Source organism: Loxodonta africana, chromosome 8 (genome assembly GCF_030014295.1).
Source record: "Loxodonta africana isolate mLoxAfr1 chromosome 8, mLoxAfr1.hap2, whole genome shotgun sequence".
Lineage (NCBI taxonomy): Eukaryota > Metazoa > Chordata > Mammalia > Proboscidea > Elephantidae > Loxodonta > Loxodonta africana.
In genome coordinates this window covers 26863873-26880498 of record NC_087349.1, presented here as the reverse complement: position 1 = coordinate 26880498, position 16626 = coordinate 26863873, and the positions used below count along the sequence as shown (strand labels likewise).

Genomic DNA, 16626 nt, shown 5'->3' with positions numbered 1-16626 from the left:
CAATCTCTTTTGAGATACAAAAGAGATTAAATGCAAGCTAGAAGCAGAGATAGGGTAAGACAGATGCCAAAACACATGGAGATCTCCAAGGAACCAGGAAGCAGAAGCTGAGGAGGCAAGGACCTTCCTCCAGAGCTGACAGAGAGTGAAAGCCTTCCCATAGAGCTGATGCCCTGAATTCAGACTTCTAGACTCCTAAACTGTGAGAAAATATATTTCTGTTTGCTAAAGCCATCCACTTGTGGTATTTCTGTTATAGCAGCACTAGCTAACTAAAACACAAGTGTTTAAAATAAAGGTCACTTGCAAAGAATGCCAATCTTCATCTTATTACAATCACTGCAACCATATCCCATACAATTACCTAACTGAAAAAAAATCTCTGCATACTTATGTGTATATACATAAACACACACTACGGATGTTATAAACAAATATTTTTCCTATGAATCTATACATAACCAGTCACTGGAATGAATATAAAAATTGAAATACATTACAACATATGGTATTAACACTGTACTATCTTTAAGCAAAAGAAGTGCTATCAAAGAAGGGAGTGTGCTTAGATCAATGTGGGTGCAAACCCTCAGCAAGCTGAAGTGGGTCTTTAAACACTCATCAGAGTTCCTGGGCAGAGGAAGGCCAGGGGGAGCACGCTGTGGCCAGGTCCAGAGGCATGACAGAGAATGGTATTTTGGGCTCCCACTCCACTTGGATCTCCAGTTTTCCGGGGCCATTTGAGCACTGATTTACAGAAACACTCTTCTGAATTTTCTTCTCACTTCAGAGGACCTGCAAGGGGTTCCCAGACATTTTTATGAACCCCTCCATATTTCCATATATCTGAAAGAATCATGATAATACAAGATTGCATTCTATCTAGTATTATTGTTTCTTTTGCTGATCCGCATGTCAGTCTCAGTGGGAGTCTCCAGCTGAATTTCAATTCCACAGCCCCAGAAGAAGTCATAGTTGAGCGCCCTGCACGTAATGTATTAACACAGCGCCGACACGGAAGACACGGCTGCAGTTTCCACCAAGAATTGCAGAATGCTCCGCTGCACGGGCTAGTGATGCTTTGACAGCTACATTTTACCAGGGCAGATATAAACCTTCAATGACATGAACTGAGAAACGAAACCAACGTTGATAGTAAATACATGACAACCAAAGAACGTTTTCTCCTCATAACTGACACTAGCGCATTATTCACGTTGAAAACTATCTCTTTGTGATAAAAGCTAACTCTCAAATCTTTAAAAAATGGTCATGGAGTGTCTAACAAATAAATGTTCACTGACAATAGAAATGCTCAAAGCAAAATTTTCAGACAGGGCTCAGGAGACAAAAACAAATTTCGCTTCATGAAATAATGTTCTTGTCTCTTGTTAAGAATATGCAATTGCTCGTCAAGTATGGGGACCCTCCTAGAAATTCTCTAAACTTAAAAACAGAATGCTTATAGAAAAGGGTTAAAGAAAGTAGACATATGAACACATGAGTAAAGAAATACAAAAGTAAATACATGAAGCAAAGACTAAAAACATTAGCGTACATGCCAGGGAACACAACAGAGAACTCCTGAAGGATCAGGAGAGCAGTGGGATGCAGACCCCAAATTCTCGTAAAAAGACCAGACTTAATGGTCAGACTGGGACTAAAAGGACCCTGGAGGTCATGGTCCCCAGACCTTCTGTTAGCCCAAGACAGGAGCCATTCCTGGGGCCAACTTTTCATACAGGGATTGGACTAGAATATGGGGTGGAAAATAATACTGGTGAAGAACGGGCTTCTTGGATCAAGTAGACACATGAGACTATGTTGGCATCTCCTGTCTGGAGGGGAGATGAGAGGGTGGAGCAGTCCAGAAGCTGGCCAAATGTACACGATGAGAGTGGAAGGAAGGAGTGTATTGTCTCATTAGGGGCATAGCAATTAGGAGTGTATAGCAAGGTGTGTATAAATTTTTGTATGGGAGACTGACTTGATTTGTAAACTTTCACTTAAAGCACAATAAAAATTAATTAAAAAAAATTGGAGTATATGGGGAGAGCATGGCTGCGTGTCCCTATACACATTATCCCAATGAAGTCACAAAATAATCCTTGAAATAAGTACTACTGTCCCCATTTTACCAATGAAGAAAAAGACTCAAAGAAGTTTATGTAATTAGTCATGATAACGCGGCTAATCTGTGGCAAAGCTGGGGTTTATACTCTTGTCTGTCTCATTCTTTGACTAAAAACCATGCGGTCCTGATAAATACCCACTATAATTACCCTTGAATTCACTTTTCAAAACCTTGAAATCTGGAATTATTGAAAAACTTTACTTTCTTATTCTTCACTTCCAATATATTTCTTTTTTACCTTTAAATATTATAGATTGTGGTCATTTTTAAAAATATGAATTTATTTACCAACCCACACTGAATGGTATTCAACTAGGTTTCTTAAGATGTCCTTCCTACCTATCAGTATCAGTGTCACTTATATATTATCTTCATCTATTGATTGTTCCAAGGATCCTGAGAAGTCTTTACATATGCAAATCCCACTCTCTTTCACAGTAATACTCTGAGTAATTAGTACCCTGGATGTGTCTGGTGAGGCAGAACTTCTTCTCTTACATAATCATAAAGCTGATTTGTTTATTTTCTACTTGTGCTCTTTGAAGATTGCAGAAGTGGGGCTGGCAAGAGATTGGGGGAAGTAAGGAGTGTGGATCTAGATTGGGATTTCAATTCCTTTTCTGTGAAGAAGACTGTGAGGGTAAATGAAGCTGTTCTGGCAGTCGGTGGCACAAAGGACATGGCTTATGAGAAAAAAATCACCATGAGGATAGGAAGGGATGGTACCAGTGGGCTTGTCCTGAATCAACCTAAAAATGGTATTCTGTGTCTCTGAGGCAGCAAACACTCAGCCATCCTGGGCGAAGTACTTTTGAAGGAAAATAAAGAGCTCTAAGGCAACAGTCCAGGCTCTTTCTAGTATAGTATGGCACTGACTGAGCGCCTTCTGAGGAAAGAGTCATCCTTCATTGTCACCTGAGGAACCACTCTGGTCTGTGGTGGTGGGTCTCAGGCCTAGATCCTGAACTGCGGACTGAGCTCTAGATTTCAGGGTAGCAGCAGCTGAGAATAAAAGCATCCCTTCTGACTGTGGAGGAGAAGCAGTTTGTATCAGCATCAGAAGCATGATAGGTCTGGGAACAATTAGTAGAGTCCTCTGACCTGAAGACTTAGTTCTGGCTTCAATACACGACATGCCCTAGAGAAATGGCCTTCAAACTTTTTCTCAGACACTACCTAAAATAATTTTTAAAATGTACATACTCTCTTGAGGCACTTACTAATGAAGATCGAAGACTACAGCCTTCAGTATGGATTGCACCTCAACATAAAGGAAACAAAAATCCTCGTAACTGGACCAAGAAGCAACATCATGATAAACAGAGAAAACAGTGAAGTTGTCAAGGATTTCCTTTTACTTGGATCCATAATCAACACCCATAGAAGCTGCAGTCAAGAACTCAAATGATGTGTTGCATTGGGCAAATCTGCTGCAGAAGACCTCTTTCACATGTTAAAAAGCAAAGAATGTCACTTGATGATTATGGTGTGCCTGATACACATGTGTTGTGACCCAAGCCATGGTATTTTCAATCGCCTCATATGCATGCAAAAGCTGGACAATGAAGAAGGAAGACTGAAGAAGAATTGATGCCTTTGAATCATGGTCTTGGCAAAGAATGTTAAATATATCACGGACTGCCAGAAGAAGGAACAAATCTGTCTTGGAAGAAGTACAGCCAGAATGGTCCTTAGAGGCAAGGACAAGAAACTTCATCTCATGGACATGTTATCAGGAGGGACCAGTCTCTGAAGAAAGAAATATATATTTAATGTTCATTTCCTTGGACACTAAGACTCTAAGGAGTAAAATTTTCTTCTGGATTGACTTTTTATCACTATTATTAGTAGTATTCAACAGATCCAAAACAAATATATCACAAATTTGTATTAGTAATAAATATAAAAAGTAAAAAATGTTCATTAGATATGTATGTCTTTCTCAATGAAATGGATAGTGCTTTTTTTCCCAATTAATTCATGTATCCACAGGTGAATATCACTTAATGCTAGATTGAGAGACAGTTTAGCATCAATTTTAATCCAGGTTTTTGCTTTTCTGTTGTAAGATCTAAGAAAATAAGTACATGGGGGCCTCGTTATAGCAATGTCCCTCAATTTGTTTAATTCCTTCCTATTTAAATGGCCCCCAACCACATATTGATTGATAAGCAAAAACTGTTTTTCAACCACTTAGCAGTTGAAACATGAATAAATCCATCAACTTTGTTGAAAGCACAGAAGTAGAAGCTACTTAATATGTAGAAGGTTTATCACATCATCAATCGATCACACTGTCAGAATTAATTTAAAAAAACAAAAAACAAAACAAGACACCAAACCCATTGCCACTGAGTTGATTCCAACTCATAGCGACACTATAGGACAAGTAGAACTGCCTCATAGGGATCCTAAGGAGCGGCTGGTGGATTAAAACTGCTAACCTTTGTCTTTTGAATGGTGCCCTGGAGGTTTTTCCTCTCTGGGACAAGAACCATAGTTAGACTCCAATTGGTGAGAAGCATGCCTTTCTTTGTAAAGTGGAAGATGGACAACTGTGAAAAAGGATTAGCAAAAAAGACCTTTTATAGCAGGCCCTTTGCGGGACAGGAGAGCTTTAGGAAAGACTACTTATGGAAGTTGAGAATTCATATACAGATTCTTTTAAAACTATATTTGTCCCTAGACATTCCTTGGAAAGCTGTCTTGTTCACCCAGGTGGTCCCATATCTCAGTTTGAAAAACACTGTTGCAGCCAGGGTAGAAAACATCTGGAAGTGGCCCTGGAACGCCAGTCTTAAGTGAACACACACAAGCAAACGGCTGACTTTAATGTGAATATGTTTTTCATGAAATTTCAGAAACAATGGGGGTTGAGGTGGAAGAGCCAGACTGGACATCCTGCTAATCTGGGAAGATGTTGGCTCAAATGGCATATCCCAAGACCCACTGGGAGGTCTTTTTTTAAAAAAAAAAACTTCCTAAAGGGTACAGAAAGTAATTAGTTTACTATGTACCTACTGAGGCATGTCACTGTGGCTGATGTTAGAGGGTAACCAGGAGGAATAATAAATAGCCCTTGTTTTCATGGAGTTTCCAATTTACCTCAGCCATATGCTAGGGCAATAATTTTCAAGCAAGAAGAGAATATGTGGATGATATTAGACCACTAGGTCAAGGGCAGAGGAAAGAGGGCAGCCACAGACTACATGTCTCTGTGGAAGAACGGAGGACTGTCAGAAGTCCCAGGCAGCAGGGGGTCTCCGAAGAAGCACATCACAGAAAGTTATATTTGGACATTTTCCATGACAGAATTTGGTGATCAAGACAGAACTACAAACAACACCTTCTACAAAGACATTTTGACCCCTTACCTTCTCCTCTCTACCTGAACTCTACCCAAAAGTGGAAGAAAGAGTTGATGGTGAGCAGGTGGGGGTACAAAATAAGATAAGTGAAAAGAACAGGCTACAGTACCCTTTTCCCAACTACAGGTCTCTGGGTCAGCTGGAAGGAAAGGTCCAAGTTTTGACTTAAACTAGACTGAAATTTTCAAATATCTGAAAATGGTACTTAATACCTGAAAGTGACCAGAACAGCTGTGGAATCTGCCAAGATGTATTCAAGGGACATAGAAGGGAGATCCTAGAGTGTCTGAGGGCATTGGTGGTATAAGACTTAAAGTTCTTGTCTATTTACACTCGTTAAATTTAACATCTTTGATAAATTGGCTATATAACTCAAATGGAATAATAATAAAAAGAAATGGAGAAAGGTACCCTGAAAACCAAATTACAGAATGTAAGGTAAAGCTATTTACAAGCTATAAATCCACCACTGTTGTTGTTGTTAATAATCATAACTATACAAGCTTTCTCCCAACCTCTCTCCCTGTTTGCCATTGGAGCTCACCACTGCTCTCCATCCAGCACCTGGAACCCAAGCCCCATCATATTTTCCCTTTAATAAAGATGCCACAAACTATGTGGGGATCCACAGATTAAAAAAAAAAAAAAGTGTCCACTAAATGAACCGAATTATTTACTTGCAAATAAACTCTCAATATTTGTAATTTATGTGGCCAATGTTTTTCTTCTCTAGGCTTCATTTTGGTCAGCACCAGCAGTATCAGTCTTAGAGAAATGTTACTTTGAGTGAATCTATTTATATAAGGAGAAGCAATCTGCCACATTTTTAAAGATGAAAATGACAAAAGACAAAAAAATTGTACAGTTTGAGAGATTTTCTCTTGGTTTATTAAAATAGGCACACTTTTTGATGGATCATACATAAAAAAGTAGCATATTCTATCTCTAGTCTGCAAGAGCAGCTGACTAATGAACGTACTTCAAAAATTATTCTGACATTACTAAATTAAAATGAAAACTAACGTGCTGTTAAAAAAAAAAAAAAAAGCATGGTTCGCTTCTCTTGGTTTATACGCGACCTGTATTTAATCTCCCACGCACTTGCTCGAGCACCTTGTCATTCTGATACGTTTCCATTTGTAGCTGCAGTATTCTTTCAAAAGTCTGACAGATTATTATACTTCTGCCTCAGAATTTAAAGTTTCCTGTAAAGGTACTGGAGTCTATACCAGCCATAATTTTCACGGAGTAGAAGAATGTTCTGTCCTAATATTCTTAAATTTATTTCTTTAACAACTCAACTTTTAGTTTTTCTTATCACTCTTTCCCTTTCTATTATTTTGAGGAAGTTGGGGACAGAGACCCATTAACCTTCAAATGCCTTTAATAAAACAACTATTAGGTGGAGAAGGGGCAGAGGACATGGCACATGTTGTTTCCAGGATTTTTAACAATCCTTTTTTTTTTTTAAATTGTGCTTTAGATGAAGGTTTACAGAACAAACTAGTTTCTCATCATACAGTACACACATTGTTCTATGACATTGGTTAACAACCCCATGACAACACTCTCCCTTCTCAATCCTGGGTTCTCTATTACCAGCTTTCCTGTTCCCTCCTGCCTTCCAGTCCCTGCCCCAGGGCTGGCATGCCCCTTTAGTCTTGACTTGTTCCATGGGCCTGTTCAATCTTTGGCTGAAGGGCAAACCTCAGGAGTGACCTCATTACTGAGCTGAAAGGGTGTCCAGGGGCCATACTTTCAGGGTTTCTCCAGTCTCTGCCAGGCCAGCAAGTCTGGTCTTTCTTTTTGAGTTAGAATTTTGTTCTACATTTTTCTCCAGCTCTGTCCAGGACCCTCTGTTGTGATCTCTGTTAGAGCAGTCAGTGGTGGTAGCTGGGCACCACCTAGTGTTACTGGACTCAGTCTCGTGGAGGCCATGATAGATATGGTCCATTAGTCCTTTGGACTAATCTCTCCCTTGTATCTTTAGTTTTCTTCATTATTCCTTGCACCCGAAGGGGTGAGACCAGTGGAGTATCTTAGATGGCCACTCACAGGCTTTTAAGACTCACCAAAGTAGAATGTAGAACATATTCTTTATAAACCATGTTATGCCAATTGAACCATATGTTCCCTGAGACCATGGTCCCCACAGCCCTCAGCCCAGCAATTCAGTCCCTCAGGGAGTTTGGACGTGTCTATGGAGCTACCATGACCTTGCCTTGTATAGGTTGTGCTGGCTTCCCCAGTATTGCGTACTGTCTTACCCTTCACCAAAGTTTCCACTTATCTATTGTTTATTAAGTGTTTTTCCATCCCCACCCCTCACCTCTCTCATAACCATCTAAGATTGTTTCTTTTTGTATGTAAACCTTTTCATGAGTTTTTACAATAGAGGTCTCATACAATATTTGTCCTTTTGTGATTGACTTATTTCACTCAGCATAATGCCCTCCAGATTCATCCATGTTATGAGATGCTTCAGAGTTTCATCATTGTTCTTTACTGTTGTATAATACTCCATTGTGTGTATGTACCATAGTTTGTTTATCGATTCATCTGCCGATGGGCATCTAGGATGTTTCCATCTTTTTGCTATTGTGAACAATGCTGCAATGCACATGGGTGTGCATATGTCTATTCGGGTAATGACTCATTTCTCTAGGATATATTCCTAGGAGTGGGATTGCTGGATCATATGGTGTTTCTATTTCTAGCTTTCTAAGGAAGTGCCATATTTTCCAAAGTGGTTGCTATCATTTTGCATTCCCACCAGCAGTGCATAAGAGTTCCTTTCGATCTCCCTGCAGCCTCTCCAACATTTGTTATTTCCTGTTTTATTGATTTGTGCCAGTAATGCCGGGGTGAGAGGGCATCTCATTGTGGTTTTGATTTGCATTTCTCTAATGGCAAGAGATGGTGAACATTTCCTCATGTGTCTGTTTGCCACTTGAATGTCTTCTTTGGTGAAGCATCTGTTCATTTCCTTTGCCCATTTTTTAATTGGATTATTTGTCTTTTTGTTGCAAATGTATTGGATTTTCTTGTAGATTTTAGAGATTAGACCTTTGTCTGATTTGTAATAGCCCAAAATTTTTTTCCCACCCTGTAGGTTTTCTTTTTACTCTTTTGGTGAAATCTTTTGATGAGCAGAAGTATTTAATTTTTAGAAGATCCCAGTTATCTAGCTTTTAACAATCCATTTCTTTGGTTGTGTTTCCCTAATAGCGATTTCTGTCTTGACCCTCTGTCAGGTATTACGAGTTCTTGTGTTTGTTTAGGCAAAGTATGCTTGTCATTTGTGGGGCTGTGTTTTAAAGATCACTACATATCAGGACATTTGTGACTACTACATGACATTACAGACTGTCCCCCCCGCCCCTGCTTTTAGCTAATCATTTACTATCTGTGATGGTTGATGTTATATGCCAACTTGGCTAGGCTATGATTCTCAGTGGCTTGGCAGTCATGATGCAGTTATCCTCCATTTTATGATCGGATGTGAGCAGCCAATCAGTAGAAAGGGGAGTTTCCTTGGGGGTGTGACTTGCATCTAGGATATAAATAGATGTTCTGGCATAGCTTGCTCTCTCTCAACTCTGCACTCTTCTCATCACCTGACCTCTGGAATGTAAGTCTGCAGCAGTCTCCAGCCTGTTGCCTGACCTACAGATTTTGGGTTCATCAGCAGTCCCTTCCCCTCAAGCTTGTGAGCCAGTAGAGGTCTTCAGCCTGTTGCCTGACCCGTGGATTTGGGGTTTTTCAGTCCTCCCAATTGTGCGAGCCATTTCCCTGAAGTAAATTTCTGTCTATTTACACCTATATTCGTTTCACTGATGGTACTCCTCTAGAGGACCCAGACTAAGACTCTATCTCTTTGTTTCGTTTCAGGTGGTATCATTAAGGGTTTAAGTTAAAACTGAAATACTGCAATGTCTAGAAATGGTAAAAAGCTAGAAAAGTGTGGCAACAATGCTTCCATACCTCATTCATAGACAGCAAAACTTTTCCTGGTTCACTGAGACGCTATGAAACTATAACTTAAATGCCCATAAATACTGTGTTCTCTGTAAGTGAAAATGACAGTTTATTCATATTCCCTTCCCTATGTTAAAAAATAAAAATTAAAAATAAAACTCTAACAAATAAAGATCAGCTTGCTACCACTCTTTATAAATCAAACTGGTCTATAATCACCACTTTTATTAGACCCCAGGTCCTAAATTCTAAGTTATGTACCAACCTCATATGCTGGTTCCACCTAATTGCCGGCAGGAAATCTGAACTACAGGAATGAAATAAGTAAAGGCTAGAAATCTTGATTACATTTATTGGAAATATGGATTAAATAAGGTACTTTAATTAGTACCAGACGGAAGGATGAATTGATCTCCAACAAAGCACAAACTGTTGAAGCAATAAAATTTAGAAAACGTGTCTGAGGCATAATTCACCATGATAATGGAGGAGATGAAATTCTCTCCTGTTGTGGCAAGATGAAAGTAACGACATCATTGAAAAGCTGCAGTTGATCAGCGTTCAGGAGATACATTTTGAAGTTAATCTACCCCTTGAATACAATGATAAATACAAATCTTTTAATTCATTTTAAAAGTTAACTCAGTGTTCATGAGGAAACACAGAAAGGCTATTTTAGCCAATTTCCTTGTGGAAAAGGTAACAAAAAATTTATTTTTCTGAGAATACTAGAGGCTTTTTGTAATATTTTCTCTTTTAACTTCCAAGTATTTTAAATCATTTAAATTATTCATTTACATTTCTTTACTACTAGAATTTCTTACATTGGGAGTATATTAAAAATCAAATGGGCAACACCTTATGAAAACTTTTACTATTTGAGAAAAAAGTTACTGTTGAAATAATGTAACTATTTAGATATAAGTCAATCCATTTCACTGACCAAATATTTAAGTATCAATTAGTTCAAAATTTTGGAGGAATTATGCTCAGTGAAAAATGCCAGACACAAAAGACTACATATTGCATGATTTCATTTACATGAGAAGTCCAGAAAATGTAAAGTTTTAGAGCTAGAAAGCAGATCAGCATTTGCCTGGAGTTAGTAGTAGGAGAAGGAATAGACGGTTAATGTGCACAAGTGAACTTTGGGGGCTGATGCAAGCGTTCCAAAACTGAATTGTAATGATAGTTATAGAACTGTAGAAATTTACTAAAAATCATTCAACTATGCATTTATAATGGATGAATTTTATGGCATGTAAATTATACCTCAATACAAATCCTAAAAAAAGAAGAAATTTCAGTGTCAGATAACATGGCCTTGAGATTCTCAGGGGAGTTGTACCCTCTCAAGATCTCAAGGACTGGTGGGAAGATTAAAAAATAAACTAACACAAGTACCATAAGAGAGCTTCCCAATAAGTGAGTGGTGGCACACTGATGTGCCTTCAGTGGGTTTCCGGAGTGCCAAGACCACAATTCTCTGTCACTGGGGTGGCATGGTAGGACCTAGGGCTTGTATTTCATTATTTCCCTATAGCTGAAAAGATGATGTTGTTATTGAGTGCCATCAAGTCAATTCTGACTCACAGCAACCCTGTATGACAGAATAGAACTGCCCCATAGGATTTTCCAGGCTGTAATCTTTACAGGAACAGATTTCCAGGTCTTTTCTCCCAAGGAGACACTGGTGGGTTTGAACTGCTGGTCTCTCCGTTAGCAGCTGAGCTGTTAACCACTGCACCACCAGGACTCCTTGAAAAGCCAATAAGCTCATGGAAAAAGGCGCCACATCATAAATCATTAAGGAAATGCAAACCAAAGCTAGAATGAAATGCCACTTCACACCTACTCTATGACTATAATAAAAAAAAAAATCAGATAAAAAGGAGCATGGGTGAGGGTGTGGAGAAACTGCTGGAGAGAATTTATAATGCTGCAAGCACTTTAAATACATAAGTGGGAACGAAAGAGAGAGACATCCAGTTCATCTGAAAAGTCACCTTGGTAAGCAATAATTAATGATTTGGAATTATATAATACTTTTTTTTTTTGGTCTTTTTTCATGTAGCAATGTTTTCAGGAGTTATTCATGTTGTAGCAGACATAAGTACTTCACTTCTTTTTATGACTGATTAATATTCCACTACATGGATATACCACATTTTTTTTTATCCATTCTTAAGTTGATGGGTATTTGGGTTGGTCCTCCTTTTGCCTATTATAGGTAATGCTACAATGAACATTTGTGCTACATGAAAAAAGACAAAGTATTATATAATTCCAAATCATTAACTATTGTTTCCCGAGATGACTTTTCAGATGAACTGTAGGCCTCTTATCTTTTGTTCCCATTGATGTATTTAAAAAATAAAAGGATGAGGCTGCTTTGCTTTGCCTGTGTTGCCTTGAATGTATACGTTATCTTTATAATTCTTGGTGATTACGCAAGTAAGCACGTGAGTTATAACACATTTATGGTTACTTCATTCCTAATACAACCAGCAATCAAAAAACATAAGAGTTTTCAAATATATTTGATTAACTGACTTTTCACCTCTTGCTTCTCCAAGCTCAGCTATTCATTCTCCCAGGTCAACAGCTGACTTACTCACCTTCTCTCCCTGCAGTTACTTCCACTCCCCATCTCTCTGCCTTTCTACTGGATCATTCCACCAGCACACATTTTCCAAGACAATCTTTCTTTAAAACCAACAAACAAAACAAAACCTCTCCCTGACTCCTATGCCCTGATAAGAACAGCCCTATTTCCTATTCTCTCACCACCAACAAACAAACAAACCTTTTGCCTCCTGAAGCCCTGGTGGCTAGTGCTTAAGAACTACCGGTGGCTAACCAAAAGGTTGGCAGTTCAAACCCACCAGGCGCTCCTTCGAAATCCTAGGAGGCAGCTCTACTCTGACCTATAGGGTCACTGTGAGTCAGAACTGACTCAGTGGCAATGGGTTTTTTTCTGTTGCCTCTGAGTAAAAATATGATTTCTTTTTGTAACTTTCACTTTAGCACCCAACAACTCTAACAGTTACTTGCCTGCCACAGTAAATATTATACCCACAAATATTTGCTGTGTCTAAGTCAAAAAAATAAGTTCAATCAACTGAATTAATACATTCTGATTGAGTGCTTACTAGCTACTGAGATACAGGCATAAATAGGAGAGGATCTGTGCGCTTTTGTCAAGAGAGAAGCAAGTGCAAACAAACAAATGAGAAACACGTCAGTCTAAGAATTAAAAAGCAACGAGCCAGAAGTATCTTAAAGGGAAGGGCTTCTCTGAGGTGGTGATTTTTACATTAAGATGCTCAACGTCAAGTATCCAGCTGTACAAAGGTAAGAAGGAAGAAGACTGCAGACAGTAGGAAAAATAGCTGCAATGATGAGATTAAGGCTTGAGGAACTACATGAAGTTCAGGGTAGCTGATAGCAGTTGACACGGGGAGAGGGGCAAGATAAGGTCCTGGATATAATGAGGCATAGGCAGATCTATAGGGGTTTGTAAGGCACAGGGAGAAGCGTGGGCTTGATCCTTCTCATAGTACTCTGTGTATACCTCTCTGCTGCACTTGACCCTTTTCGTCCCCTTGGCATAACCCCCTAGACTGTGCCTGCCCTAAAGAAAATGGCATCTCTATCTTTACTGCCTAGCCAGGTTCTCAGCAGAAGTTTCCTGAACGAACAGGTCACATACTTGACACTGTGACAAGGTAATAAAAAAAAAAACAAAAAAAACCCCTATGTTCTGTAAGACATTCTGAATAGAGTCTAAATGGAATGAAAAAAAAAAAATGTTTTCTAAAGGCAGTGTACACATGAAAGCCGGGCAAGTTTCATTCTATTTCCTTAGGCCTGCCTGGTTATTTCTACCAGAAACTGTGATGTTTCCTAAGTTTAAATCCGTTAAAGAGAGTATCTTCCAAATTTAATTAAACTCACTCCTAGCATTTAAAGCATAAAAACGCCAGCAAGGAACGCTTCATCATTCCTGATTAACATTTATGTCTCTAACTGAAGCATACTCTCCAAAACATTTTGAGATATGATGCAAAATTGGTGGTGCAGTGGTTAAGAGTTTGGCTGCTAACCACAAGGTCGGCAGTTCAAATCTACCAGCTACTCCTTGGAAACTCTACAGAGGTAGTTCTACTCTGCCCTACAGGGTTGCTATGAGTCAGAATTGACTGGATGTCAACAAGCTTGGTTTTCAATCCGCCTCCTACACATGTGAAAACTGGACGATAAGGAAGACCGAAGAAGAAGTGACATCTTTGAATTGTGGTGTTGGAGAAGATTATTGAATATACCATGGACTGCCAAAAGAATGAACAAATCTGTCTTGTAGGAAATATAATCAGAATGCTTCTTAGAGGCAAGGATGGTGAGACTATGTCTCACATACTTTGGACATGTTGTCAGGAGGGACCAGTCCCTGGAGCAGGACATCATGCTTGGTAAAGTACAGGGTCAGTGAAAAAGAGGAAGACCCTCAATGAGATGGACTGATGCAACGGCTGCAACAGGCTCAAGCATAACAAGTACTGTGAGGGTGGCGCAGCGCCGGGTAGTGTTCTTTCTGTTGTACGCAGGGTTGCTATGAGTTGGAACCAACTCCACAGCACCTAACAACAGCAACAACAACATCACCACGGAACTATATGGACTTAGAGATGGAAAAGCTACTGAGTTGCAATTCTAACAACTGAAATGGGATCCTGTCCTACAGTGTAAATAATTATTTGTAATAATAACGCGTTTTTCTTAGAAAAGGCTTATTTACATTTTATTGCCTAGTAATTAGCTTCACATTTGAATGCTGGATATTCTGTTTGTACTGCACAGGGATTCTGCTATGGTTCTAATTACGACATCATTATCCAGAAAGGCACACACTGGTTCTGACACAGTTGAAACAAAGCTAGCCAAATAGCAATTTCAGAGTGTAATACCATACCATTCTGCAAATAAATAAAGTATGCTTCTTTGGGAAGAAAAAAAAACTCTTTTTTTCACATGGCTTACTGTGGCCTTGAGGCTTCAGCCTGGTCTGTCTGCAGTTTTTCTCCTCCTTCTACTTCCATTGTACAGTAAACAATTCGATTGGGAGCAACTGACTTCAAGCCTTGCACTTCCATTATGACAATCTAAAGATAAAACATATTAAAAAATACGTCAAGTTGGTAACACTTAGCAATATATAGAGACAGTAGCATGAACTGCAGTGAGGAAGACCACTGAAAGAGTTATCTGGTAACATCAATGGTCTTTCTTCTGTCTTCTTTATAATCTATCTCTATTCACTGAAGTTATAGTAAATAACATTTTGAGGAAGTCTGGTATCTGAAGAAATATCTCCTACCAGCTGTTAAATGAAAGTCAGGCTAAAATCTCATAATATAAGCTTTAATGAATTAAGTAAAACTTAAGTTCTGACCCTTAAAAAATTACTGAACGTCTGCATGAGGTAAAGCAAAATCATAAATGAAAACTCTGCAAATGTGATAAAGAAATATATGTTGAGTTCTGTACAAAGTGATATAATTTTTATGGCTGGTATTTCATTGTCATTATCATACCAATTCACTGATATCAATATACTACACCATCAGAAATTTTCTATAGTCATTTATTTTAGAGGACTACTATTAAAAAAAATTTCTTTTTCTTTACGCCATTTTTGGCATTGTATATCTTATTATCAAAATAGTATCAAACCAAAACCAAACCCATTGCTATAGAGTCTATCCTGACTCACAGTGACAGAGTAGAACCACCCCATTGGGTTTCCAAGGCTGCAAATATTTATGGGAGCGGACTGCCACATCTTTCTCCCATGGAGCAGCTGATGGGTTTGAATCACTGACCTTTTGGTTAGCAGCCAAGTGCTTTAACCACTGAGAAACCAGGGCTCCTTCAAAACATACAGAAAATATAATTTTCCACTGAACATCTTAATACTAACTTGACAAGGAAAAGATAATTTTCCTACCCATTAAAAAAAAAATAATAAAGGAAGGTACTAATTGAATGTAATGAATTGGAAAAGTGTGGAAAAACTGATGCTGCCTTTTGTATCTGTAACTCCTAGGAGACAGGAAACACATACGTATACATTTTTTTAAATAATATTTTATTGTGTTTTCGGTGAAGTCTAACAGCAGTTTAGATTCCCATTCAATAATTTCTACACAGTTGTTCAATGACATCAGTTACATTCTTCACAACCCACAACCATTCTCTTTATTTCCGTTCTGGCTGTTTTGTTTCTATTAATCTAGTTTCCCTGTCTCTCTACATTCTTGTCTTTGTTTTAAAGTAACTGTTGACCATTCGGTCTCACATAGGTCACGTGTTTTTTAATGTTTGTGTTTTTTTATGTTTGTATAAAAGGCTTCCAATCTTAATATTGCATGCAGTCCTAACATTCTTATTAAATGCACACATAAAATGTAAATATTATTTGCTGAAGTTTTTTTTAATCAAAATTTGTACCATGAACTTCTCTAAATTCTCAAAATAATAGATTTTATGACATTTTTATATATGCACATTAATTTCTTTATTGATCTCACATTGTATTTGTACAAACAAGATTACAGCACTCACGGTATGTAGCTACCAAAGCCTCCACCAAGACATCATCAATATCACTTATTGATCACGTAATACATTATGAGAGTCATCCCACTTTTCAGACAGTCATGACGTGAATCTTGAGGCAAAATTATTCTCAAAGAATAAATCCATCTTAAAAGAACTGGTTTTCATTTCAGCTCTGGTGCAACAGGAGGTCTATGTTTGTAAATATGAATACACATTGTGATTTGTTTTGTTTCATTAAAATATATGGGAAACTGATTTCTAAAAAGGAACAGGTGAAAGTCAAACCGCTTAGCTTCCGCAGCCTGAGCTTTTGTCCTTTGTACACTGAAATGCATGTGCAAACATGTGAATTAAAACAAGGACTTAAGTGAAAAGGGTCGAAGGGACTTAATGAAGAATTAACAGATAAAAAATTACACCTTTCACAGCTATTCTAATACTCAGGGAAAATGGGGTGAAGGACTAAATCTTAATTAAATAAAATAAGCAAAAGAACTTAAGCATTTTTAATGACTCAAGGTTGTG

General features: G+C 38.3%; 1 protein-coding gene across 14 annotated transcripts in view; it reads right to left on the bottom strand.

Moving 5' to 3' along the window:
* The window catches only part of CADPS2 (calcium dependent secretion activator 2), a 614350-nt gene that overhangs the window by 319754 nt on the left and 277970 nt on the right, over positions 1-16626 (bottom strand). For all 14 annotated transcript variants that reach the window (XM_064289775.1, XM_064289767.1, XM_064289765.1 and 11 more), the window contains exon 6: positions 14521-14642. In XM_064289775.1, coding sequence (XP_064145845.1) covers positions 14521-14642 — 122 coding nt within the window. The remainder of the gene's footprint in view (positions 1-14520; positions 14643-16626) is intronic.